Genomic DNA, 25,274 nt, shown 5'->3' on the forward strand with positions numbered 1-25,274 from the left:
GTGTATGTTAAGCACGAATGTTAGGGTAATAAGCGACGCATGATAATGAAACCGAGTGAATAATTCTGTATTAATATAAAATTTACACACGAGATATTGCGATAACGGTACATTAATAATTCGTTCAACTGCGTAGGCGGGCAACTCTGGCCGAATAGTCGTAATAATGCTGACAGGACAACGAGTGGAGGTAACCTGCGATCCTCAAAAGGTCACCGCTGGAGATTTATTCCAGGTAAACATTCCTCGCAACGAATATAAAATGCTTTCCAAACGTTCTTCTCACATTTTCACAACGTTCTTTATCGATGATAAACATTAAACATCGACGATATATATTTTATGTGTATTAAGTGTATGCCGCTTGCTAATACGTATACATTAAAATTCATTTATTAAGATTTCAACGAAGATTATTGATAGAAAAATTAGCCGGGTAGAGGAGACATTCTTCAAAAGTTTAACCGTGTCACGTATCGCGTCCCTAAGAAAATTGATTGAAACTCAATTAAAACTGCGAACTATCGCGGATGCGCTATGGAGAGTGGTCGTCACCGATAAGGGGTTCAATTTACCGGCTAATTATATCCGAATGAATTAAATTGAATAAAAAGTCACCCGGTCAAAAAAGGACCTCCTAGCGTATAATCAATGGCGATCTTCAAAATAGTAGAAAATAATTGTATTACAACAAATGTTAATGGAAATGTCAATGAAGTAGATGCTACGAAGAATTTCATTAATTCAACGTATAACACATTCGTCATTATTTCGCATATAACACGATTATCGTTTCATTAACAGTAATTCGACGTGCACGTAAATGGCACACACCCGCCTGATATGATAGTAACGCAACCGATAGTCATTACCTTTGCGCGTTGGCCAATTCAATACAATACGTAACACGTTCTAATTTAATACTGCGACGTGAATTTAAAATGACGAACCAAATATGCCAAGTACATAAAAATCTCAAAAAGTAGCAATGAAAGTAGTATAGCGATGTTATTATAAAACAAACAAATTAAACACATTTATTTAATCTAAGACAGTTAACAACATAAAGAAAACACCAAAATATTTAAAAAATATTCATCAAAAAACAAAAGTGAAATCGGTTGAAATATATTAAAATAGTAATTAATTAATTATTTCTTTCTCCAATTGCTTGACAATTCTGATATATTAAGATTAATATGTGAATATTTTTAAGAAAAATGCCATTATATATTTAATGACAGCTTTTCGAGATATCTTATTCAAAGTTTTAATTGACGTGAAAACTCTAGATAAGTTATTAATCGTCTCGATGCTTCATCACGATATTGTAAATATATTAAATTTGTAATTTTATTTTATACGTATATACTTGTCGTCGCGACGTTATTAAATCGCTTGATGAAGTCGCTGATAAAATCCGAAGATATTAAAGAAACAATAAATACTACCGTCTCAATGTAATAAGCTTGAATAAAATGGCGAAATTAGTCGAAATAATTGGAAACAGTCGCAGAAAATGTATTATTTCCCCGCAAGATTCTTCGAATGCATCTTATTGCGTGCTGTTACGTAGGACTCGCCCACGTCCGTAAGATTCTTTTCTGCGAAAGAGAAATTGCTCTCTGCAGGACGTTAATAAATCGTATCATCTGGAGGTGAAATATACGGTGTCTGGAGACGTTCGCGAAGGAATCGTTTGCTTTTATCCGCGCCGTATACGCGAATGCTACTTGAACGCCGGCAAAATCCTTGAAAAAAAAAAGAAATATTTTATCTGCAAGTTCTCGAGCGGAATTGATTCGATCGTAATGCTCCGAGCAGCGGCCTCTTGAATCCACAGTTGGACCGCGAGAGCTAAGACGCGGCCGGTTGTTTACGAGACCACAAATTCCGCCGTGAACTCGCGAGAAATTCTGGCGAGCCGCCAATCCTAATCATTATATACGACAAATCCAATTCGCTAACCGCGAGTTATGTGATCTCGATGACAACAGTGTGTGCCTTTCCGTCTTATAAAAAGTATCCATTCGTTGTGAAATAGCAGATCCTAGCATCAACATTGCAGAGAATGTCTACCTCGTAATAACACCAGTGAATAAAAATCAATAAAAGTAAGTTCGACCGATTAACTTAAACGATTATTAACTTGAACGAATGTTGTATTAAACGATTCTGTTGTGATAACCAAGAGTGGTGTAAAGTCGTTTAGTCGACTTTATTAAAACACTAACGAACTAGACCCTTAAAAGTAAAGCAGGAGCACGCAGGATGTAGAAGCTTCCGTTAGCAAAGATGCATAGTTAAGCATAAGGTAGAAGCGGAGCGAGTGAATTTAATACCGCTTAGATTCGGTAGTTTAACAAGACGTTCCCGTCTCGCGGCTATATACGCCACTTAATTCAAGCTTTCGAACGTGACTGCCGCGTAGTTTTTAATAGATAGTCCGCGATTTATAGGCCGCACGAGCCTCGAGAATCTGCCCGCGGGAAGAACTTCCGAATTGGGTTATTCTCATAAATTCGCGCCGATAGAAAATTACCACTGCGTCGCTGAAATAGATATCGCGTCGCGCTACGATAAACTTTTAGAGCAATCAAATGCAGCCGCGCTCTGTCTCCCTCTTTCTGCCTTTGCGTCTAATTGCTTGTCTCGCGTAATAATTCTGCGCAGAAATGTACACAGTAACAAATTTCGTGTAAATGACGGTTCACTGAAATTTTTCTGTTACTTTAGCATGGCGAATATGTTAAAAAAGTAATATGTTAACAAGGTGAATATGTTAATTTATTTGTATACTTTTTAACATATCCCTATGTTAAGGAGATCCTCGAGTCGTCTTGTTTTATCGTAAATTCTTTATTACTACACTCGTTAAGGGAGGGACGATTGATTTTGTTCAAAAAATGTTAATAAATTATGTAATTCTTTTTGGTTTCTCGAATAAAGTCAATACCGTCCTCGCCTATATTAACGTATTGTAATTGTACAAAAGGATATTTAATTCCGTGCAACCGGTAACGAATGTAGTACTGACAAATTTCCAGTAAAACAAGGAGACTCCAGAATTCCCTTAAAATAATACGAAAATTTCAGCGAACCGTTATTTACACAAAATTTTTTACCGTGCAAGTTCACGGATGAGTCATCAAATGTGCTCCTTTCTTGCATCTTACAAGTAACCGTCTCGTGCTGAAAATTATTACATCGTGTCGGCAAGTACCATCTTTACGGCATCGGACTAATAACCACGTGATGTCTGTGTTTCATATGTCGCACTAATCCGTTTCATTGTTCCGCAGCATTAACACGAGTTGCGTACCGGCTCAACGTACTCGGCGCACATGAGTTTAACCGTTTATAATTTTAGACGAACCCGTATATTACTTTACGCGTTATCCGCAAATCGCTTTCAGGCTATCGTCCAGGCGGAGAGTCTCGACGAGAACTTTACTCTGGGTCTAGCCGTGCTGCTGGCCGGGGATTTCGCAATGTTACCTCCAGACACGAAATTGAATAAGGTCGCACCACCGGGATGGTTGAGCAGCGGCAAGAGCAAAGGGCTTCTGGGTTTACCGACCAGTTTCATGCTGTACCTGCGGCTTCGATTCTTCCTGCCCTCCTTGCGCGGCATCAGGTTCGTTCTCGAACCCGTCGACAAGAACAGCGGTAACATGTCACGCTCGATTACAGCTAACTACCCGTATCGCTTTCAGGAGCTGGATATCGAAGCATCTATTGTACTTACAAATAAGGCGGTGCATACTGGAGCAGCAGCTGGTATGCCCCTATCCCGAACTGATCAATCTGACGGGCCTCGCTCTTCAAGCCGAATTTGGGAATTACAATGTTAACGTAAGTTGGCGATAGTTCCGTACGATTTCTCGAAGTCGTCATCGCGACGCGAGACAATTTTCGAAGAGGGCCGCCAAAAATTTCAACACTCGAATTAAAGAAAATTTGTGAGTATTGTATTTTTGGTGGTGCGTCAAAGGGGCTGCTCATAAATTTAATATTTAATTTTAATTCTTAATAAATATTAATAAATATTATTAATATTTATTAAGAATAGAAATTAAAAATCGCACGCCAATCTGAAAAAATTCACGTAAACAATATAAACTTTTGCAAATATCTCATCTCCCCAATGGTCAATCTTCTTCTAAATTTATGAATGTTATAAACGTGAGTTAGATAATATTTCTAAGTATGCGTAATGCAAGTTTCCTCGAATTCTCATCAAACTCACTTCACCCTACAATCTCTTTAAGCAAAATGAGAGAAACTATGGTATCGAGATGGAAATATCTAGGATCCTCCACGTCTTCGCGGAATGCGACTAACTTTCACGTGACAACGAAGAGGTCTCCGAAATTCTCGCAAATTAATCTGCGAATTGATTCGAAATTGGAGTGGAAAGAGATTGGACTGAAAGCGAGTGTATTAGTAATGCAGCATCGTCGCTTCTTATCCGTGAGACGCTCCGTAGAATCGACTTTCCATTTCACGCAGAGGGGCGGGGTATAATTTGCAAACTATAAATCAGCCGTTAAACTACTAAGCTAAACTATTAGTAGTTGAAACGCGCCAGCCCCTGGGAGTTTAAGTAGACGATATCGGGAAGCCGCGAACGAAGGGCAGGGTGACGATAATTCCTCGGCGTCATCGACATTGTACCACGCGTTTTCAGGAGCACGGTTGCGGAGATTACTTCCTGCTCGAGCACTACGTGCCGGAATCATTGATAATGAACGCGGACCGTCATCACTCGCAGCCGTGCATCGAGGCGGACCTTTTACGGGCGCAGCTGCATGGCGCTCATCACGACCGACGCGGCCTGGACTCCAACAAAGCCGAGGAGATGTTCGTAACTCATGCGCAGTCCTTGCCGGATTACGGCTCGCACTATTATATCGCCACGGTGGACTCCAAGGAGCTGGAGAAACTGATGGCGCAGCAGAAGAAAGTCAAGAGCAACATGGATAAACGCGGCGACGCGCCGTCGTCGGAGAAGACGTCCGTCCCGCGGGGAGAAGCCAGGATCCCGCGATTGGGCTCCCGCGAGAACGCGCCGATGATCCCGTACTCGGATGAGATCTACGCCGGGCAGAAGGGCAAATCGCGTCGCGACGAGACGCGCAACAACAATCCCAATCATAACAACAACAGCGTGAACAGCAACAACAATAAGAACAACAAGAGCGGGAAGAAGAAGACGGAGAGCAACGTGTGGCTGGCGATACACGCGCAAGGGTTGAAGCTGTTGGAACGGGGGGGCGAGCCGAGGGAGAGAACGGAACTGGCCCACTTTCAGTGGCGAGATGTGCAGACGTTGAGTTACAGCAAGAGCTGCCTGGTGGTGTACAGCAAACTGAACGGGAAACGGTGCAAGTTCAAGCTACGGATGGATCATCGGAAGTAAGTTTCGTTCGAAGCGGTCGAACGTCAAGCCAGGGAGAGCGGGGAAATAGTATCGCGAGTGTGTATTGTTTGCTCTCCCTCCCTGGCAGTAACGACCTACGTAAAGTATCTTTCTATTTTCCAGAAGTTACTTCGCTTTCAAACTCACCTCCCTGCACCACCAGTTCTTCCTCCGACTTCGCTCGGAGCTTACGTCGCTTCAGGGCCTCGCGAAAGGTGGGTAACGCGCGTCCTTTTCCTCGCTGATTAAGTTCGCCGCAAAATGTGCTCCCGCGAAATTCGTATCGGCCAAACTGCGATGCGAACTTTGTCTACCTTGAGTAGGCTTTGCGTTTACTTCGCCACGGATCAATATGGTGCATGGGGGAAAATAATTTGCCGTCGCAGGAAAATCTGTCAGTTACTGTGTGGGCGGGCAAACGATTCGTTTGTGCCATTCGATGGGTTATTTTGCTGAATCTGCGAATTACTTTGATATGAGAACAAATTAGTAAATGTAGGGGAAAAAACATTGTTTTGTTCGAACTCCACGTTAACTTCGTCCTAATTCACTCAGCAAAAGACGAAGCGGACCGATTTTAGTTCCCGGAGTGGTATTTTATCCACCATCCTTTTTTCATTCCGGCAACAAAACTGTTTCCGCTCTAATTACGAGTAATTCGTTAATTTGCTTTCGCCAACTTGCTGTCGCAACGCAGTAGCAATGATGGTTCCGCCGCAAAATTATTTTTCTCCGTGTAGACAATACATAAACGCAGGATTTACGACGTTATTCTTTCAGACTTCGGAGTACCCTTGATAACGGAAAGCAAAACTACACCGTCGAAGTCGAAGATCGGCGAGGGTAAGACTAAGATAACGATCGCGAACACGGTCATGGTGCAACAGAGGATGAACTATCCGATGCAGTTGGAGGAGTATCAGAACAAGGAGAATGAGAATCCTCAGAAGGACGCTAATGTACCCGCTGCGAAAGACGTCGAGCCCGGCTTTTACTCGCCCGAGGAAGACGCGCTTTACGCGCAAGTGAACGTGCGACTGGAGCCGGAAGGAGAGTCGCGAGATACCGAGGAAGAATCGGACAGAGGCTTGACGACGCCGGACGAGATCTTGTTAGATCCTAAAGAAATCAAGTCGGAACACGGTAAACTTTACGGATGCCCGGTGCTGGACAGCGAGGCTGAAACCGAATGCGCATACTCGCTCCCGAAAGCTATCTCGAACAACATTAACCAGCTGGATAAACCTAACAACCCTGAAGAACTGTACGCCGCCATTAATAAGGTTCGTCTATCGGGCAAGACCGAGTTTCCCGCTCAGGACGAAGTTTGGAAAGCGTCGGACGTGAAGAAGACAATGCACAAGGTACAATATCGAGCGCGTTAATCATTCGATATTGTCTCGACGCTCTGAATGCTTCCGGCAAACGCCAACTAACAGTAACATTACATCAATGTTAAAATTTTCTCACTCAACAATGTAACTGTTACATACATCTTATATTGCACTTACATTATTGAGTGAAAAATTATGTAACATTGATGTAATGTCACTGTTAATTACTGGGTTGACGTTTCAAACTTACAATTTGGAATTATTTTCAAAACATTTTGGAATTGGGCCGACCATGGAACAAATTCTTATGGAATCAAATGGTTATCGTTATTGCATTCAGTGGAAACGAATGATTCATCAATCAATTCGTTTTCGTTGTCTATAATCCTTCGCCAACGTTGTAAGAACAGAACATTATCAACATTGTCTATTAACATTGTTGTCTGTATTGTACGCGTGTGACAAAATTTGTTGTGTGACAAAATCAAGTTGAACTTTGAAGTCTATCTTTATTGAACGAGCTCGCGTTACCATTCCAGATGAAGACATCCAGTTTACCGAACTACGGCACGCCGAGGCAATCGGGTGGTTTCCGCACACCGAGTTTACCGCGTCGACTGGGCGTGAAGATGGGAACACGCGCGATCTACAGCAGTTTAGCGCAGAAGGATACCGCGCTTACCGACGACACGGAATCGCTATCCGTCAAGTCCGACACCGAATCTTCCATTCAATCGCTATCAGCGCGATCCGCCGAATCGCCCATGCCGGAAGCATACGTGCTGAGTAAGCAATAATAAAAGATATTCAGATAAATTTATTATAAGCTCTGAGCACGACACTGACAGATAAAAATCTTTCTGTAAATCTCTTTGCAAATTTTTAAGCATCTAAACAAGGGTGTTTATCTCTAATCCAATTTAACTCTCGATATATGATAATACTATTTTTTCCTATAGACACTTGTTACATACGTAGCTATTTCTTATAAATTCGATTAAATGTGACATCTCTCTCTGATTGATTTCTTAAAAAATTTATGTATAAAATGCAAAAGTGTACGGCCACTTGTTATAAAATATTGTCGTGGAAGGACAAGATTTTGCTTAAATCCACTCGTTCTTCTTTAACAGACGCCGATATACGAACCGACGACGAAACATTCCGAGTTCCCGAAGAGGAATCAATGTCCGCGTCTCTGGTGGCTCGATTAGAGGAGCTTTCATTCGCCGAAGAACGGATTTTGCATACGATTAATTTAGAACGAGGTCACGGCGGCAGCATAGGATTGCAAGTAACGGAAGGTAACGATGGCGGAGTTTACGTTCAAGCGGTCTCCGTTGGCGGATCGGCCGATATGGCTGGAAACGTTAATAAAGGTTCGTAATGAAATCGCTGAAATAATAAATAAAGGATAAATGAAATTTAATGCGTCTTCAACCGAATTTTCTGACAGGCGACCGAATTGTAGCGATAAACAAGCAGAATCTGTTAAATCTTCGCTACGAGGATGCTCTGAAGATGCTGCAGAGCTCCTCCGAAACGATCGAGTTGGTCCTCTCGCAGGCTGTTACCCGAAAGAGCGCGGAATCGAGAGACGAACAGGATCAGCGTCCTGCAGACGGCAATTACTTGCAGTGAGTACTATCAGCGAAGGTGATCGATTTAAACGCGTACACGGTGTTTCGCAAGAACAAATTTACTCATCAATTGTTAATCGTAAGTAAATTGAGAATTCGAAGACAGTGTTTCGCGTTCGATCGTACGTGTCGAATATAACTCATCGACTTTGGAAATTGATTCGTTCTCACGTAACATCATTCGGAGAAAGACATCGCGGCGGTTGAGGTATCCGCGAAATTAACATCTCGCTTTTAATCACAGTGACATCAGATTCGACGTGTCGTCGGAGGCGGAAACGTCCAGCATGACGAACAAGTGGATCGTTCAGAAAACCACGGACGTAGCGTCGGTGCAGAACACTTCGAGCGCATACAGCAGTGCCGCGTCCAGCGCCATGGGCAATCATAATGCGAACAGCCTGTACATGACTGATCTCGTTGACAATAATGCGTTAAAATCTGCCAGTATGCTGCTAAGCCTAGAAGACTTTGACGTCAGTAGAACGAGTCGCCAGGTTTTCATTTAGGTATGTGCGGACCATACGCGTCGGTGTAGTATGAAATTGCGTCGTGCTCCTCGCATGTTGAATATACGCTCGCGTAATTTTGCGGCCGTAAAATTCCCAGTCGACCTGTTACGCCGGCCGTCGCGGGACGCGTTGAGGGAAATTCTATTTGCGAAAAGACTATTAGGCCGCGTACGCAGCCATGCCGACACGGCGGCGTTCGGATAATCGAATTGTTTCAATCCGTTTAGCGAAGCCTTGCCCGCAGTTGCCAAAGTACTCCGTTCGTTACTTTTAACATTTACCCCATTCAATGGGAAATATCACAAACGGGGCCTATCGTATCTCGTAGATGAAAGGAAAACCCCGAGTTTTATTCGACAGGAAAATATTCAAGCGATTTTGTAGAACAAAATGCGCGTTCCTTCTCTCTCTCTCTCTCTGTTTCTCGTCGGGCTAGAATTTAAACTCGAATATAACATCTCGTCGATTTTTCACGTGCGTTACAATGAAGACGCACACACAATGAAATTTTCCCGATGATAATCTACTTCAATATTTCACCGGGTGCTTCCTATCCTTTCTTAATGAAATTACATTCAGCGTGAAAATAAAGCTCGGCAAAAGCGTTGTTATTGACCGGGCATCAGGAAGGGGAGGCTTGACGTGTCATTTCTAAGGAATCACTTTTAGTATGTCTCGGGCGGCCTAACGTCGTGGTTATTCTCTCGCGTTCGTGTCGCGAACTGAATAATTCGCTCGTTAATCATATTAACAGCATCGCCTCCGCGATATGCATAATTGTAAGAACCGTAGTAAAAGTTACAGTACTTCCCTGTTGAAAATCTGTATAGGAATCCACGTGGTGTGTGAAAATTCATGTAGGAATTCACATGGATTGTTGACCTAGGATCTGGGTTTTTGGCATATATCCCCAGGGATAATCATAGGATCCCGTGTCGGAACAAGCAAATTGTTTGTTAATATAATGACGACAAAAAGCTTTGTTAAGAGTATTAATTGTTGATTATGTCAAGTAAATTTTATCGTTATCGCAACAACGTTCTGTTCAAGCAGCAATATTATTTTTCTCGCGTAACAAATCTCTTTGCTGTTCCGACAAAATGTTTTTCTCCGTGTACTTACCAAAAGTACTCTGAAATTTCCCGTAAAAAGTAATCATTTAATATCGTTCGTTCGCCATTTCAGCGAAACCAATTGACTTCTCTTTTAAAGTTGGGAATATCTCTTTCTCTCTCTCTCCCTGCAGATAAGAGAAACCCGACTGAGCCACCCGTGCCACCGCGGCGTACAAAGCGCAAGATCAAAACTGTCGCGATGTCGATAACGAGCGAAACCACGAGCGACGCGAGACCTGAAGAAAAACGTCCGCCGCCGCCTCCTCTGCCGCCCCCGCCGGAGAAATGTCGACGGAACAAATCTCGATCTGCCGAAACCTGCCAGCCGCAATGCGACACCGCGAGCTGTCCGACGGCCGCAAGTGTCGGGAGTGAGCGGCGCACCGACATCGCGGCGGCTGTGATCGAAGCGAAGTCCCCGAGATCGTGCGACGCGATATCCACATGGGAGAACTCGACAGGCGACGCGAACGATGACCTAATTCCGGGATCAACGTCAAGTGTGCCGCGACGCCGTCCCATCGACGTCGCGTCTAAACGAAAGGCAACCGACAAATATCCACCGCTCTTCTTCACGATGCGCGATTTCCAGGAAGTGATGTCCGCCACGTGGAAGCGAGAAAACACCGCGCCGGCGAAGGGCGAGTCGTCGACGGTGTGTAAGCTGGACGGCGACGACGTTTGTTTTCGCGTGACGACGACGAACTTTCCGTTCGAAAGGTGCCTGGAAAGACGAACGAGCCCTTTCGACGAAGAGTTCGCTCCGAAACCCGGTGACTACCGATTCGAGGACAGTATAGGTGGGGACACTCGGGTGAACGGTGGAAGATCCTCCGGCTGTGATTCTTCCGATATCAACGAAGATCCAGATTGTCGGGTCGGCACGAAAGTACGATTCGTCATCGAATCGCCGAGTCCTACTTCCGAGCTCAACGCCGACGTAAGAATCGGCGCACCGTGTGAAAGTTTGCGCGAGTCCATCCGGGACGGAGAGCAAACCGACGAACGTCGAGTCGCTCCTTCCTCGAAGCTCGCTGAAATCCGAGACGAGCGTGCGGACATGGAAAATTGCAGAATTGATTCGCAAGGAAAACCGAGTACCGACAAAAGTAATATCGCTACGGCAAAAGACGATGCTTTCACGTCGGCGGACGCGGCCGGCGTAATATTAAGGACGCGTTATGCCGATGAAGACAACTACGTTAATTGCGGGGAAATTCGCAAAGGGGATTCCAATTTGGCGTCGTGGAACGGACAGGTTGAGAATCCCGGAGAGGAAAAAATAATAGTTCCGGTTACGAGCGGAGGAAACGCTGGAAAGCGGACGGATCAAAGTCAGATGTTGGATGCTTCTTCTGAGATAGCGGAGAACACTTATAGTTTTACGGATGAAAGCTCGGCCTGCGGAACCGAAGAGGCAAACGCGGCGAAAATAATGTTGAGGAGGCCGCCGCGAGAAGAAGTATTTTTGAAAGAAACAAGCGATGACATCAAAGAGAAGCCCATTGCCAAGAACGAGAAGGTCTTCATCGGTGAGTCACTCCGAAATGCTTCGAGCCGCCTCGACGACGCTAACGCGAATCCGGACGATTCCAACGACGGATCCGAAATCTTCATCGGTGATCTCGCGAGAAAATCGTTCGGAACCGAGGAAACCCGGCGATTATCGATAGTAGAAAATAAAGAAGCAGGCGGCTCCTTGGGTTCCGGAAATAGCTGCGAGCAAGTCTCGCCGTCGGAAGAAACCTTCGCAAAGAGCGTTCCTGTGAAGGTTAGACGAAATTCCTTCCTGGAGACCATGTTATCCGACGATTCAGCAGATCGCGCAATTATTGCCGCTACGATACCGTCTCCAAGCGTGGATAAAGAAGTAAACATTCCGAATGGCGTACAAAATAAAGCAGGGAAATCGGATATCGCGGGAGAAAGCGGATGCTCGCGCGGATTGAATATCACGACGAAAAGGGACGATCAGGACGTTCCTAGGGACTCCAAAGGGGCGAAAGAAAGGATCGCTGTGGTCTCTGACGTAACGCAATCGGAGAATAAAAGCGCCGGTGAGGTGAAGAGTGACGTATTGAACGAGCTGCTCTGCAATTTCAACAATATCAAATTAAAACTGGTGAGCCCGGAGACGGCGAAAACGCGGGCGGGCGACGACGAAAATATTGCTCGTCCGGTCGATAACGGAATCGCCGATGAGAGGGGGGATACAGCTTTCCCACGGCGAGTGCGAGGAAAATCTCGAGACTTCGAGCCTCAAGCTTGCAGCGTTCTTACGATCTCCACTGAGGCGGATAATAACGCGACGATCACCGAAGAAATCGCGAAAGGAGTTCCCGCGGACACGAAGATCAAAGGTGGGTGTGAAAATCCCGAAAGCGACACTCGCGATCCGGCGGTTGGCGGGAAGAAAATCACAAGGTATCGAAATACCGACGAGGCGACGATGCCCGAGGCGTCGCACCGCGGTGTAAAAATCGCGAAGAATACCTCGACGAAGACGGAGATCGACATGAAATCGAATGAGACCGAGGCGAAAGCCAACGGCGCGCCCGTGGAGAGCACCGGCGAGGTCAAGCCGAGAAGATCGCGAGACGTTCGCGCTCCCAAGACGATACTTAAAACAACAAGCGTCGAGCGGCGGCCGAAGAGAATTCCCATCGGGGCGCCCACGACGATGAACAAGATTTTCGACAGCAGAGAACTCGAGACGTGCGCGTCGCGCCGGAAGGTGCGCGAGGAAGCTTTGGGGGAAGCGCACGGCGACGAGAAGAAGACTGACGAAGAAGTAATCGACGTGGATCGAAGGATCGCGAGTCGGCCGGCGTTAGAGGATAGCGGCGATAAGTGTGCCATAGCTAGGAAGAATATTTCCGTAACCCCTTGTAATAATAATGACAATAACAGGGCCGTAACACCCGTAGCCGTAAGTAACGACCAATCGTCCCGTGACGTTGTAACAATAACCCCGGGTAAAGTTAGGAGCTTCGTCAAGTACTACGAGATTCGGGGAGACGCGGGACAATCTGAACTTAACGATAGCGGAAAAGTAGTCAGGCGTAAGTCCACCGAGACGGCGGCGGCGCCGGGCGTCGCCGCGAGGAACTCGCAGCGGCCGGAAGTAACGACAGAGCGAAAGGAAAGAACGGGAGGAGATGAGAACCTTTTCCAAGGAAACGTTCCCGTTCTAACGTTCCACAGCGAAGCTCGACCTTTGACTTTTGCCTCGAGGCTTCCGGAAGATCCTCGTGACTCGCCGGCAGTCCGTGAAAAGACGGAGTCTGGAGCGAAGGTGACGAAGGAACACGGGAGGAACGACGTCTCGCGTCCGTTCGACAAGGAGACGCAACACAGCCAAGTTGGCGCGAAAAAGTCCGTGCAATTTCTAGGCGGCTTCACCGTGATCCACTCGAGAAGTTTCGACGAAGACGTCGGGACCGTCGCGGATTCGAGCGACGCGAGCTCGTCGAGAAAGAGGAGAGCGCCCGGAAGACCGCCCTCGCAGGATTCAGATGGTCGCCGGGGGCTTGTTCGCGAAATCACCAGGTCGGAGAAACTGCCGGACGCCGAGAAGGGTTCCTTGCAGCGACGGGAGGCCGCTGCTCAGGTCGGTAGAGGGAAATTAACGTATTGGGTTAATTAATACATTTCAACACCTTCGCTGCTCAGCGTTGCATATGTATGACACAACGATCTTTCACGAGAGATCAACGTCACATTTATTTCTCTACGGTCGCACGATCAAATTAAGTCTGTTTTACGTAATTACGTAAGAAAATACGAATTTGTAGAAAAAGCCTCCAAATCGTAGCGAACGTCGCTACTCAGAAACTGTCGCTATTCAGAAACTCTCATTTAGAAAATTTGAAGGACTTACTGTACTTTCCAGAAAAATCTTGTTAAACGCAAGTAAAATCATTTCGGTTAAAAATTCGGTTAAAATAAAATCTATCTAAAATTAAGAAACGACAAAAATCTCGCGTTCTACTCGCAAATGTGAATGTATCGGTTTTGTTTCTTCTTTTCAGGTACACGCAGTAGCCGGTCACAAGGAGAATTCAGGTATTAATCGCTTCGTTCCAAAACCAGAAACTCCACAGCTCGTATTTTATTGTACTGTATAATATGTAGTCTTTGTAAACCGTCGCTGCTCCGAGTCTCGGAAGAAGTTATGTCGATATAAATCCCATATGAATGTGTCTTGATTTTCGCCACCAACCGAAGAATAGATTTTACGGTGCTACGTAAAGCCTGCTAAAAGTAATTTTACGCTTGTCAATACCTATCACGTACTATGTGCTTTTGCGCATGTTTCGATTCAAAAGTTTTCCTATTTTGAAGACGAAGTCCAATTTTTTACGTAAAATATTAACACCATGTTCTTTTTTTTATTTTCCACGATTTGCCCGTCGAATCAGGTTACGCCAATTCGGTTTCACAGTTACACCAGAATGCTTCGCGTGATGAACAAATCAATAACGGATTAAATGTTTCAGATCATACATTTTTCTCTTACGGCACACACGCGCGCAGCATATTCTATTTTAAAAATAACCCCGGCTTGGACATGAAATTTTAAGCGAAATAATTTTCATGGAAACTCAGCTTCGTATGAAATCATAAAGTCTCGCTTTATCCGTTGAAATTATTCATTCGACCGCGTTTCGATAAACCAGATACGCCACGCGCGGGAGATTTAGCTCAAATAAGCCGATCGCGCGCGCGCACGCTTGTCTCGATAAAAGCGACGGGTGGATTTGCAATGACCAAATTTTCCTCGTGGTCCGAAAAGATTCGAGGATCGCGGCGAATCGCCTGGCAAACAGATCGTTTCACTGCGAGCTCGAGCGCTTTGACTGCAAGCGCGGTTTGGATATTCCCGACCGTGACACGAATTCCGGCCGATTTATGAAAAGACGATGATTTCTTTTCCACCAGGTAATTGTAACCGGTCTGTAATTCGTAAAATACTTCAATTTCCGTCTCGCTTGGCACGTTACACTCCTTTTCTCGACTTGACCTTGTGCACCGGAACATTTCTAACGCGCATAATACTCGCAAGTAGAAAAATTCTCGCGCGTACACAAAGTTACAATTATATCTGCAATCGTGTCTGTGTGTCAAAATTGAATTGACGCCACAAAGAGGCCGTTGAGAATATCTCGGAGCGTCTCGTTCCGAACGTTCGCATCGCACGAACACTCGCATTGAATATTCATGATATTTCTTCAAGCGAGTGACGTGAAAACGGACTTCGTCTTGCACGAGCGGTACGAAACGTATTAAAGTTAAGATTGCGAGCACGCTACATTTTCAAACTTCAAAGTTAAAGACTGCCAGGCGCGCACAGAGAAAGTGCATGTGCGATCGTCGGCGAGCTAGAAAAATTCGCCTCGCGTAGTATCTATTCTTCCCTTGGGAGCTTCGTATGTCGTTAGTTTCGTGCTCTGTGAATACTTTAGACGCACATTTCCGAGAAGGACAGCTTTTAGCTCTGTTATTGTCGAAACCTTCCCCGCGACTCCTCGGAAGAAAGAGAGAGAGAGGGGCTGTTTTTTCGGTGATGTATGGGGGAAAATTACTCGGCAAACTGCCCACAGTTGTAGGTGGGTAATTTAGGCAGGTAGGCAGGTTTGCGACGAAAAATGCACTTGTTGCGCCGTTTACGTTGCACGCACGTACCTAGGTATGTTCGTTTAGGATTACTTGGGCCAGGTTGAGCTCGGTCTCGGGGCTCAGCCGGGGCCCTACCTGATTTAGAGTACCTTCACAAATACGTAGCGCCGCAAAAAGTACGTTTCGCCGGCAGCGTCAATGTTACGCAACGGGACGTATACTTTGTTCTTTGAATAGTTAGTACGTTTTGTTCTCCTTTAGTTTGAAAGAGAGAAGCCTATATATATATACTATAATTTTTTAGAGAATCTCTAGAGAGAAATAGTACGTGTTTAACAGCGAAATGTAAGAATACGCGATTAACGGAATGCCATCTCGTTTCATTGTGATCCGATTGTTTCTCCGCCAGCGCGTAGGTCCTTTACCGAATAAACGCATATGATATCGTAATGCCATGGCGCAAGGGCGCTCGTTGCGGATGCGTATAATCCTCTTTTATTGAGTTCCTGTCCGACGCAGCTTACGCAATAAGGGCGCGAGGTGTCACAACGGAAGTGCTTTTTACGATGATGGAATGATACGTGATATGAGCCCCTTTCCCTCGGAGAAAACGTGCAATCCCGCGATAAACGAGACGTAACGCGCCTGTAATTACGTAACGGTACGTTCTGTTGACTTATTGTATAAGTATTATGATTTATCGAAGCGAGAGCGTATTTCCATTGTGCGAGCTGAGAGTGATGCATCGTCGCAGTCAGGTACGGGAAATGCTTATTACGATTTAGTACTATTATGCATATATATATATATATATATATATATATATATATGTATGTAAACTTGCTACACGTGTATTATTACCATATGCAACTATGTGTACACAATAAATGTAAGTATTACTACGCGATTTCTGTAAAATGCTGTGCGAGCAAACGCCTCGTTGTAATGCGCGTACGTTTTATAACGTTACTCGGCATCATAGATAGGTTTATCGAAGTGTAGATTTTGCGTAGATCTGATCGTGGCTCCCGCGTGGAGAAAGCGAAGCAAAGAATTCTCTGAACTAATTTCCTTCTCTCACCGTCGCTCGCGTACATACACGTCAGATTTAGCGAATGATAGAAAAAAAGATTTTTTTGTGTATAATTACCGAAAATCTTTTGACAATTATTTTAGTTTATATCGGTAGCGCCCTCGAACGCCGAGGCGCCGCGAACTATTATTCCCGATAATCGAGTCCGAGTAGTTTTACGACGGATTTTTCCCGCTAGAGACGAACCGCGACAGATTGAGCGCTACGTACAAAAAAACCGCTGTACATTCTCAGATGCGTCGGACGAGAAATTAGGAGACTCGTTTAGAGGTAACACATAGGAGAGAATAAAATGCGATCATGTCGAAAAGAGACCAACTTAGAGCAATTTTATCGCACTTCTCCCCCCTCGATGCGTTTTCTTTTCAAGGCAATAGACGTTTCATGCTATTTTATAATATCCAGGAGATGATTTATAAGTGACTGAACCGCGTGAGTCGTGCCGAGCTTCGCGCTCAGCTCTACGCGGCGATGCAATTTGTTGTCGCGCGATGCAATTTCCGTTTACGTTCACATTCGGACAGATATAACTCCCGACAGTACACTGTACGTTTATATTCCCGCTAAATGCCGAATAAATTATTATTTTTTATGCTGTATAACAATTCCTCTTTTCCATCTCGTCCGGCCTTTGCGCAGAGTCGCCATCGCTCGCGGTATCAACGATAATATATTTTACAATTCTCATTATCTTTCTAGGTTATAATGTTCGAGCTTGTTTTTGCTACTGAAAGTACGTAGATTTCGATTAAATATATTTTCACTGAATAAATTGTACATTAAAATCACAAATGCGTATGTATACGTAATTGCGGCAACAGAGGAAAGAGGGGGGAGGAAGATGACAAAATGGGTAAGATGATGATTTGCTAATTTTTCTAAACTAGTAACAAATAACAAGTCGATGCCCAACATATTGTCAGAGGCTTTAAATAATAATTAATAATTTGTTGTAGTTTGGCTTCAATCTGTCAAAGATAGTAGATAATATAATAAGAAATGTATTTTAGGTATATTCATACATAGTATTATGGAATTTCTTCATGAAAATTTATATAATTATAGTAAATATTTTCATTTTCTCCATATAAAAAACTACTATACATTATATCTAAAGACGCATATAATAACGTATTGTTATTTTTCATTTCTCTCATATTCCCTCTGCGATATTTTGTTAATTCGATAAATAAATATAATAATCATGGGACAAGATGATATATTGTGTGTGAATATCACGTAAAGAGTTGTTTTTATTTTTGTTCTTATTTACATTTTATTTTCTTTAAGTTTATATTGTCAGAAATAATATTTTTTGTTTTTAAATATTATTTTTATTTGTACTTTATTTGTACTTTATCGTGCTGTACAGACATTATAATGACAAAATAATATAAAAAGTGCGTGAAGATTATTTTTTATGTGCATAAAAAATTTATTTTTAACCTTCATCATCTTATCTATATATAGGGAGGTAAGCTGACGACATTGACACGTCATTCTTGAAAGATTTAAATTCCAAAAATTTTCAATTCATTTATAGATTTTTCAATTGATGCAGATAATAGACATTAGCTACGCAGAAAAGAAATAGATCATTATTTCTATGTCACTGCGCAAATGAGGAAAAATCGACAAACCTTACGGTCGTTGTCTTACCCTCCTTCCCCCTTTTCATCCCTCTCGTGGAATCTACATTTTACTGAGAAAGGTGTGCCTCAACGCGACATAATCGCCGCAGATGACTAAGGCGCGAGACACTATTTGGCAATTACACACCTCTTGACTCACTTCTCGCGAAAGTTACGTAAGTGCGCCACTTAACGGCGGCCCGCGGTTAATCGGTTAACGACACTCCATGAACTTTATCGCGGCGCAAATATAGAGAGAGCAACGCGATTTCTACTCCGCTTCTCTAATAATAGCAGTCGTCGATTTCTTCCCCGGCAGCAAGATAAGGACTCGCGCGTCGCGATCCGCAATTACGAGCCGGATTTGGACGCGCGCGCAATCGGCGGTATCGATCGGCGCATAGATTCCGCGAAAGCGTATATGGCGCACTTCCTTATCCGAATTTAGTGCGGCGTACGAGAACTCTCTTCGATATCGGGGACACGTTGAGTAAAAATAAAGAGCCCGTAACGACGCGACGCGACGACCGTTCGCGGATCCAGTTCGAATCGGCTCGATCGCATAAAAGGACACCGGCTAATTTTTTATTCATGACGCCTGACATTGCGCCGCTCTCGCACGCCTGCTCGTGCGCGACACATTTTTCCATGCCGCCGGGAGGATATTCCTCGACTCTCAAGCGGGCGACTCGCTTCGTCGTCACGGAGGTGTATCCGGTTACGCGGGGTGTCGGGTTAAATACACCCCGGTTGCCTTAAATATGAAATGCAGCTCGCGGATCTCGTGCGTTTCCCAAAGAGCATTATGCGAATCTGGAGATACTATGCTAATCCGGGACTCCCGAGGCTCACCCACCGCGACGACAGCGCGAGAGGAAAATTATTATTTAACATTTTTCGAGGGGCCTTTCCGGGAGGAGGACGTTTCACTCTCATAGCGATTTCTGCCAACATCCGATTTTACGATATTTTCGCGATCGTCCGTTTACCGGTAACGACTCGCGCTTCGGCATTCGGTGTCCACGAAAAAAGAACGGCCGAAACTACACCGGTGCCGCGCACCGCTCTCGTGTGTGCACCTACTACATACATATGTGCGCACCGAGTCTGGCCGCGATCGATCGTAAACAAATTTCTGGCGGGGCATTGATCCATCCTTGAGACGCATCGATCGCAGCTGCCGACCGACGTCACGTACCTCGGTCGCCGACAGTATCGCAGTGCGGAACGTGCATACACGATGCGCCAGGTCGCTTCTTTCGCACGAAAATTTGAAGCCAGTCCGGCCGGCGTCAATTCGCAAGAGGAACCAAGTTCCTTTTTCTGAGAAAAAAGCGCTACCGTTCAAACAATAATTACAATAAAGATGATTATTAAAGATAACTAAAATTAATTTTCACTCAGTTCTAATGTCAAGGGTTTTTTTTATAACGCTTTCCTAACGAGTTTATCTGTAATAAATTTAATATGATATCAATTTTTTTGAAGGTGGATGAAGTCTACTTTAAAAAAAGAATTGATATTATATTAAAATAGGATAATATGGAATAGATTAGATAAAACGAAATACTTCATTTATCTCGCAAGAGAGTAATTTTTCTCGTATTTCGATTAATATTAATGACCCAATAGTCTATAGTAATTATTATTCAACATCATATATCTCCGTCCGCTTTGTATCGATATCGAATCGAGGTTCTTATGCCTACTTGGTAAGATTAATTACATTTTTACATCTCCTTATTATCAACAAATTAGATAATAATTTTTAATCTTTTTGAGACAATTTTGGGACATCCTGTATATATATATTACTCACCATAACGTCACCATTATTAAAAATAGAACTTAAGCTCAAGTTCACAAATATAAATCTTCTAAAACCGTGGATTTAAAATTAGTCTCGCGCCTACAACTTTGAAGACGCGTGTTTACAACTTGGCTCACCAAGCCGAGTCCAGCCGTGAAATCAAGCTGACTCCAACAAAAACACAGAGCTTATTCAGCTTGATCGAAACTAACAAAAGTAAATTACCATCGCCGCGAAATCAGTTCCCATTATCAATCTGCGACAAGACGATGTTACTTTCATCCTTTCGCAACGACAAGAGAGACAAACGTTGTCATTACGCGAGCCTGCTAACGCAGCTCGTAAAATTATCTCGAAGATGAAGCGCGCCTAAATCACAGAGAACTTTCGAGAGTCTTTCTAATCTAACAAGGAGAATTATCTCTCCCCGGGAGAAGATTCTTCGCAAAGTTACGACATTTCTCATAACGTTCTCTTCTCGATAATCTTCATCCAACTGTCCCATCTGGTACGCCGCGCTCCGTCTTTACGGTCCACTATTTCGCGTAATGCGCATTGCATAACGGTTCGACGTTCCCGTAATCCCGATGCGCGAGAACCGAACGCGGTATCGCCCACGCGACGCACCTGTGCACATTCGCGCAACGAAAACAAGACCGCGCGTCCGCTGATATTCGTGACACGTCCCACGTGCCGGAATTCCTGCACCCTACCCGATGGATCCCGCGGGATTTATTTTCGGATACGCGGTATGACGCCACCGCACGCGTTTACAGTAGTGCCGCGCCGCACGGATTCGCCACACGATTCCTCAGTGAGACGCGCGGCTGGCTGCCGCGAGCCACGCGCGACGATTAATCGATATATTCGTCCGATCGAATACCCGATATCGATTCCCGAACGAAACACGAAGAGTCATCTGCGTGCGTGAGACGCGCTCAGCCGGAGAGCGAGGAAAAATTTCTCGCTTTCGAGTCCGCTGCTGGAGGAAGGTCGGAGGAGCGGAAAATTGGATCTGCGATTTCCACGGAGATTCGTGTGTCAAACTGACATCTCTCGTCGATCGTTACCGATCGCGTATGTTATCGTCTCGTTACTAAACGCCGCTGGAAACGTATTATACGGAGACGCGTTATAAATAGACCGGGCAAAATTTCACCAAGGTTCGAACGGGAGTTACGCGCTTTCATCGAGCGCGCGCTCGCATGCATCATCGAGACGTATTTCATAACGCGGCCAGTGGTACAGACAGCGGTGTGGTATCATTTCGCGAGCAGCCGGACTCGTCGTCCGCTCCTGCAAATTACAAGCGGCGTGCTGGAACGCGCGGAAGATGGATCGTCCGCAACGCGAGATGTGAGACCGCGCCTCCGTCTTTGCGAAGAGGAAGAAAGAGGCCTCGTCGTCCCGCGAATTCTGACAGGCTGCCAAGTCGCGTCGCGCGAGGTCGCGTTACATAAGCGCAACCCCGCCGATCGCGTTGATCATGTGACCAATGCGATTCGGCGACGGAGAGCGCGTGTATTCACGCTCGCTCGGAAAACGGTACCGCTGCAGGTTTGAATCGGGGCTGATCGAGCGGACGGGCCGAGCGGGATTCTCAATCATGCGACCGTTCGTTCCGCTTGCGTCTCGCCGATCGTGAACCGCTTCTCGGACGACGCTTGCGTGAGGAGACCGCGTCTCGGTGCTGTGAACTTGGTGCGCGAATCGTGTAATTGAAAACTTTTTATTAACTGATCTATATATATATATATATATGTGTGTGTGTTAAATCGCATTGTTAGAATGTAGAAGAGATTTCGAGGTACAAAAAATCGCCTCGTCTGGGAGCAAGGATTGGCCGGGTGAACGGCACGTGAGCGAGCGGGCGCTTCGGCGAAACGAGACAACGGTCTCCACACTGAGGAACCCATAAAATTCAGCGAGGCAAGGCCCGTTAAGAAGTCAGACGACGAACCCGCCCGGGACGTGGAATTAATCGGGGCGATCGAGCGAGTGGTTTTTCCCGCAGATTACAGGAGCAAGCGAGAAAGGGGGAGAGAGAGAGAGAGGGGGAGAAGAAGAAGAAGCGAGAGAAAGAGCAAGAGAACCGGGACCATGAAGAACGCCCATCCGATCATCAGCGCGACGGCTTCCAGTCCGGTCGGTCCGGATTCCACGGACCTCGGCGAGCCGATCATCCGGCTGAAGCTGCAGAAACCGCTGCACTGGGAGTGGGAGCTGACGACGTCCGCCGACGCGCTTCCCGTCATCCAGCTGTTGGACAAGGACGGCCGGCTGTTGGTGGAAACCACCGGCAGAACGGCGCAGCGAGCCAGAGGCTCTTTCAAGGAAGGCCTGAAGACGCACGAGCAATTCCCCGTCGACGAGTCCGCAAGCTCGGAACAACCGCCGACGCCGTCGTCATCGACGACATCGTCCTCCGTCGTGCCATTTGCAGGTAACCGCAACATAGACGGCTTCAGCAGCAAATTCGGCACGTGTAACTTCGCGCCGAGGAGATCCAGGAGCGACGTCGACGTCAAGGAGAGACGCGACAGGAGGAGGCGCTCACCAGTGGAGGACTCGACGATGAAGGCGAAGCTCGAGGGGAACGTCGAAGGGACGACAACGGGGCTCAAGAGATACTCCGTAGGGGATTACCTACGGCAACAGATCATGGACGACTTACGTACACGGAGCACGGTCGGCAAGAGCCCAGAGGAGATCGCCAAAGACAGGTGCAGGAAGGTCAAGGCGTACTTGAGGAGCCAGAGCGAGACCCTGCTGAATCTGGTGCGTGAAGAAAACGAGACGGCGGACGTTAAGACCGAATCGCTGAGGAAGAACGCCGAGAGTCGCAGATTGAAGAGAAGCGACACGGCGGAGAAGAAAACGACGGAAGAAAAGCGAAGAGCGAAGCCGTATCTGCGCACCCGGAGCGCCGTGGTACCGCCCGAAGGGGACCGCGAGCCGATAAAGGACGACATGAACGAGGAGGAGCTGGCGGAGATTCGGGCGTTCCTGCGCGAGAAGATACAGCGGCGGATGAATATGGAACAGGCCGTTCCCGCCGAGCACGCCGGTATCAGGAAGAGATACTCGGACTACAGTCACGGGAACGATCGTGGGAACTACAGGACGCGAAAGGTGCGCAGCGAGACCAACATCATCCGATTCGATCCCGAAGTGCTCGAGAGGGAGAGACTAAAGTCCTGCGGGCAACTGGAGAAAGAGAGGCCCACGAAGGGAGTATCCCCGGAAGATCCGTCGCTCCGGGGACAATCGCGTAACTATCGGCGATCGGGCAGCGACGTAGCCCTGCTCGAAGCCGCGGAACCGGACGATCGATCCAAGCCGCAGTTGAAGAGAGAATCGTCGAGCTTGGAGAGGAGGAAGCTCTATCGGAAAACCAAGAGCGACGTTTTGCTCGGACAAGCCAACGCGGAATCCGCCCGGGACCTCGGCAATCCCCCGAGGCGCATAAAGAGCCAGGAGAACGTCGAAAGATCCTGGAGGGAGTACAAAGAGAGGAAGAGGAACGAGAGGCTCCGCAAAGAGTCGGAGAGAGAAGTGCCCGAGGAGGACTTTATGAGTAAGCCGAGGTGGAAGGACCTGCAACGCGATCTCTGCTCTTCACGGGGCTGCAAGGTGTGCCAGAACCTGCGGAACTGCGTGGACCCGCTTCATCAGTCTCGTCGCGCGCCCCACCGCGAGGACGAGACCGCCGACTCGTCGAAGGTCCAAGTGAGAGATCGCGGCAACGACATCGGCAGCGTGTCCGCGATGAACGTCAATTCCCCGGACTTCGGCTACAATTCGATCCCGAAGAGCGCCTTCAAGGACTACCGGGAGCTATACGCTCGCTCGAACGTGAAGAAAAGCGACACCTTCAAGATCATCGACGGCAGCGAGGAGATGGGGGAACGCGCGGAACACTCTGACTCGAAGATAAATGCCGACGTTTCCGACAGCGATCTCGGCTATCTGAACGGCGAGGGCTCGCTGGCCAACAAATCGAACGAAGACATCACCAGGGATTACTTCAAGAGAGTTTACGAGCTGCTCAAGAGGAGGCAGGAGGAGACGCGAAAATCAGCGGACGGAGGCGGCGAGTTTCCGGGCCACGATGACTCTTCGTCCTCGAATTACGTCGAGGAGATACAGAGGAAGAGGCATCGCCGCCGCAGAAGAGACAAAAGCCCGCAAGGTAAGATACCGTGTGAAACTCTGTGACAACGCAATTACAATCGGCAATCTTGCGGAATAATTCGCGTTATCCGAACAGATTATTACGACTCGATCGCTTGTATAGTTATTAATTGTAATTAATATTATTTTATTAATATTACCACTGGCCGACGAGTGACGATATGTTCTATTGGAGTAATTATGTCACTGATAATAGACATAATTATTCGAACAGTTGATTTTAATAATAATGTCATGTTGTCATATTTATGTCGCTTTTTATGTTACGCTAGATTCTAGATTTTAGTACACTATTTTGTAATTCTTCTTAAAAAGTATACTGAAGAAGAAAGTGATACCGTTCAAGTAATATTTACTTGATTCGAGTAAAATGGTTACTGTAATAGCCAAACCCCTGGCAAATATTTACTACGGCCGGTATTCATGGTCGGATCTTATATTTAAGGCCATCTTAAAGCATCTAAAGATAAACTTAAAGACGGTTTTAAATATAAAGTCCGACTATGAATACCGGCCTAGAAGCAGAAATGTCATTGACTTTATACAATTTCCTTCGTACAAGTAGACATTTACTTATATATGTTAAAACAATTGCGACAAATATTAAATTTATAATATTGAGAATACCAAAGAATTTATTTGTAGCAAATATTTACACTGGACAGAAAAATCGAAATTAAAAAAGACTATTAAGTTTCTTCAAGGAAAAAGAAGTAATATATAATTAAAATAAATACTTTCTTAAATTTAGAACTATTGTAGACTTACATTCAATAATTAATTTACAAATTAAAGTATTATTATATTCAAGTAAATATTTATTGCAAGCTATTCAAATATATTTAAACTGATTATATTAAATATTACTTGATTTAAGAGATTGAGAGACAGGTAATTATATTTA

At 45.5% G+C, this 25,274-nt stretch overlaps 2 protein-coding genes across 2 annotated transcripts in view; both read left to right on the plus strand.

Annotated features, from left to right (window-relative positions):
• Positions 1–10,239, plus strand: part of LOC106745819 — a 53,697-nt gene extending 43,458 nt beyond the window's left edge. The window contains exons 8-18 of the mRNA XM_014621772.1: positions 137–235; positions 3,417–3,637; positions 3,717–3,855; positions 4,691–5,418; positions 5,546–5,637; positions 6,203–6,786; positions 7,296–7,542; positions 7,890–8,135; positions 8,213–8,393; positions 8,641–8,905; positions 10,155–10,239. Coding sequence (XP_014477258.1) covers positions 137–235; positions 3,417–3,637; positions 3,717–3,855; positions 4,691–5,418; positions 5,546–5,637; positions 6,203–6,786; positions 7,296–7,542; positions 7,890–8,135; positions 8,213–8,393; positions 8,641–8,905 — 2,802 coding nt within the window. The 3' untranslated portion in view covers positions 10,155–10,239. The remainder of the gene's footprint in view (positions 1–136; positions 236–3,416; positions 3,638–3,716; positions 3,856–4,690; positions 5,419–5,545; positions 5,638–6,202; positions 6,787–7,295; positions 7,543–7,889; positions 8,136–8,212; positions 8,394–8,640; positions 8,906–10,154) is intronic.
• Positions 10,240–20,967: 10,728 nt separating this feature from the next.
• LOC106745796 overlaps positions 20,968–25,274 on the plus strand; it is a 137,335-nt gene continuing 133,028 nt past the window's right edge. Inside the window, exon 1 of the mRNA XM_014621727.1 lies at positions 20,968–24,368. Within this exon, the coding sequence (XP_014477213.1) occupies positions 22,277–24,368 (2,092 nt within the window). The 5' untranslated portion in view covers positions 20,968–22,276. The remainder of the gene's footprint in view (positions 24,369–25,274) is intronic.

The sequence above is a fragment of the Dinoponera quadriceps genome, unplaced genomic scaffold (assembly GCF_001313825.1).
Source record: "Dinoponera quadriceps isolate SergipeBrazil2010 unplaced genomic scaffold, ASM131382v1 scaffold1658, whole genome shotgun sequence".
In the NCBI taxonomy this organism is placed as follows: domain Eukaryota; kingdom Metazoa; phylum Arthropoda; class Insecta; order Hymenoptera; family Formicidae; genus Dinoponera; species Dinoponera quadriceps.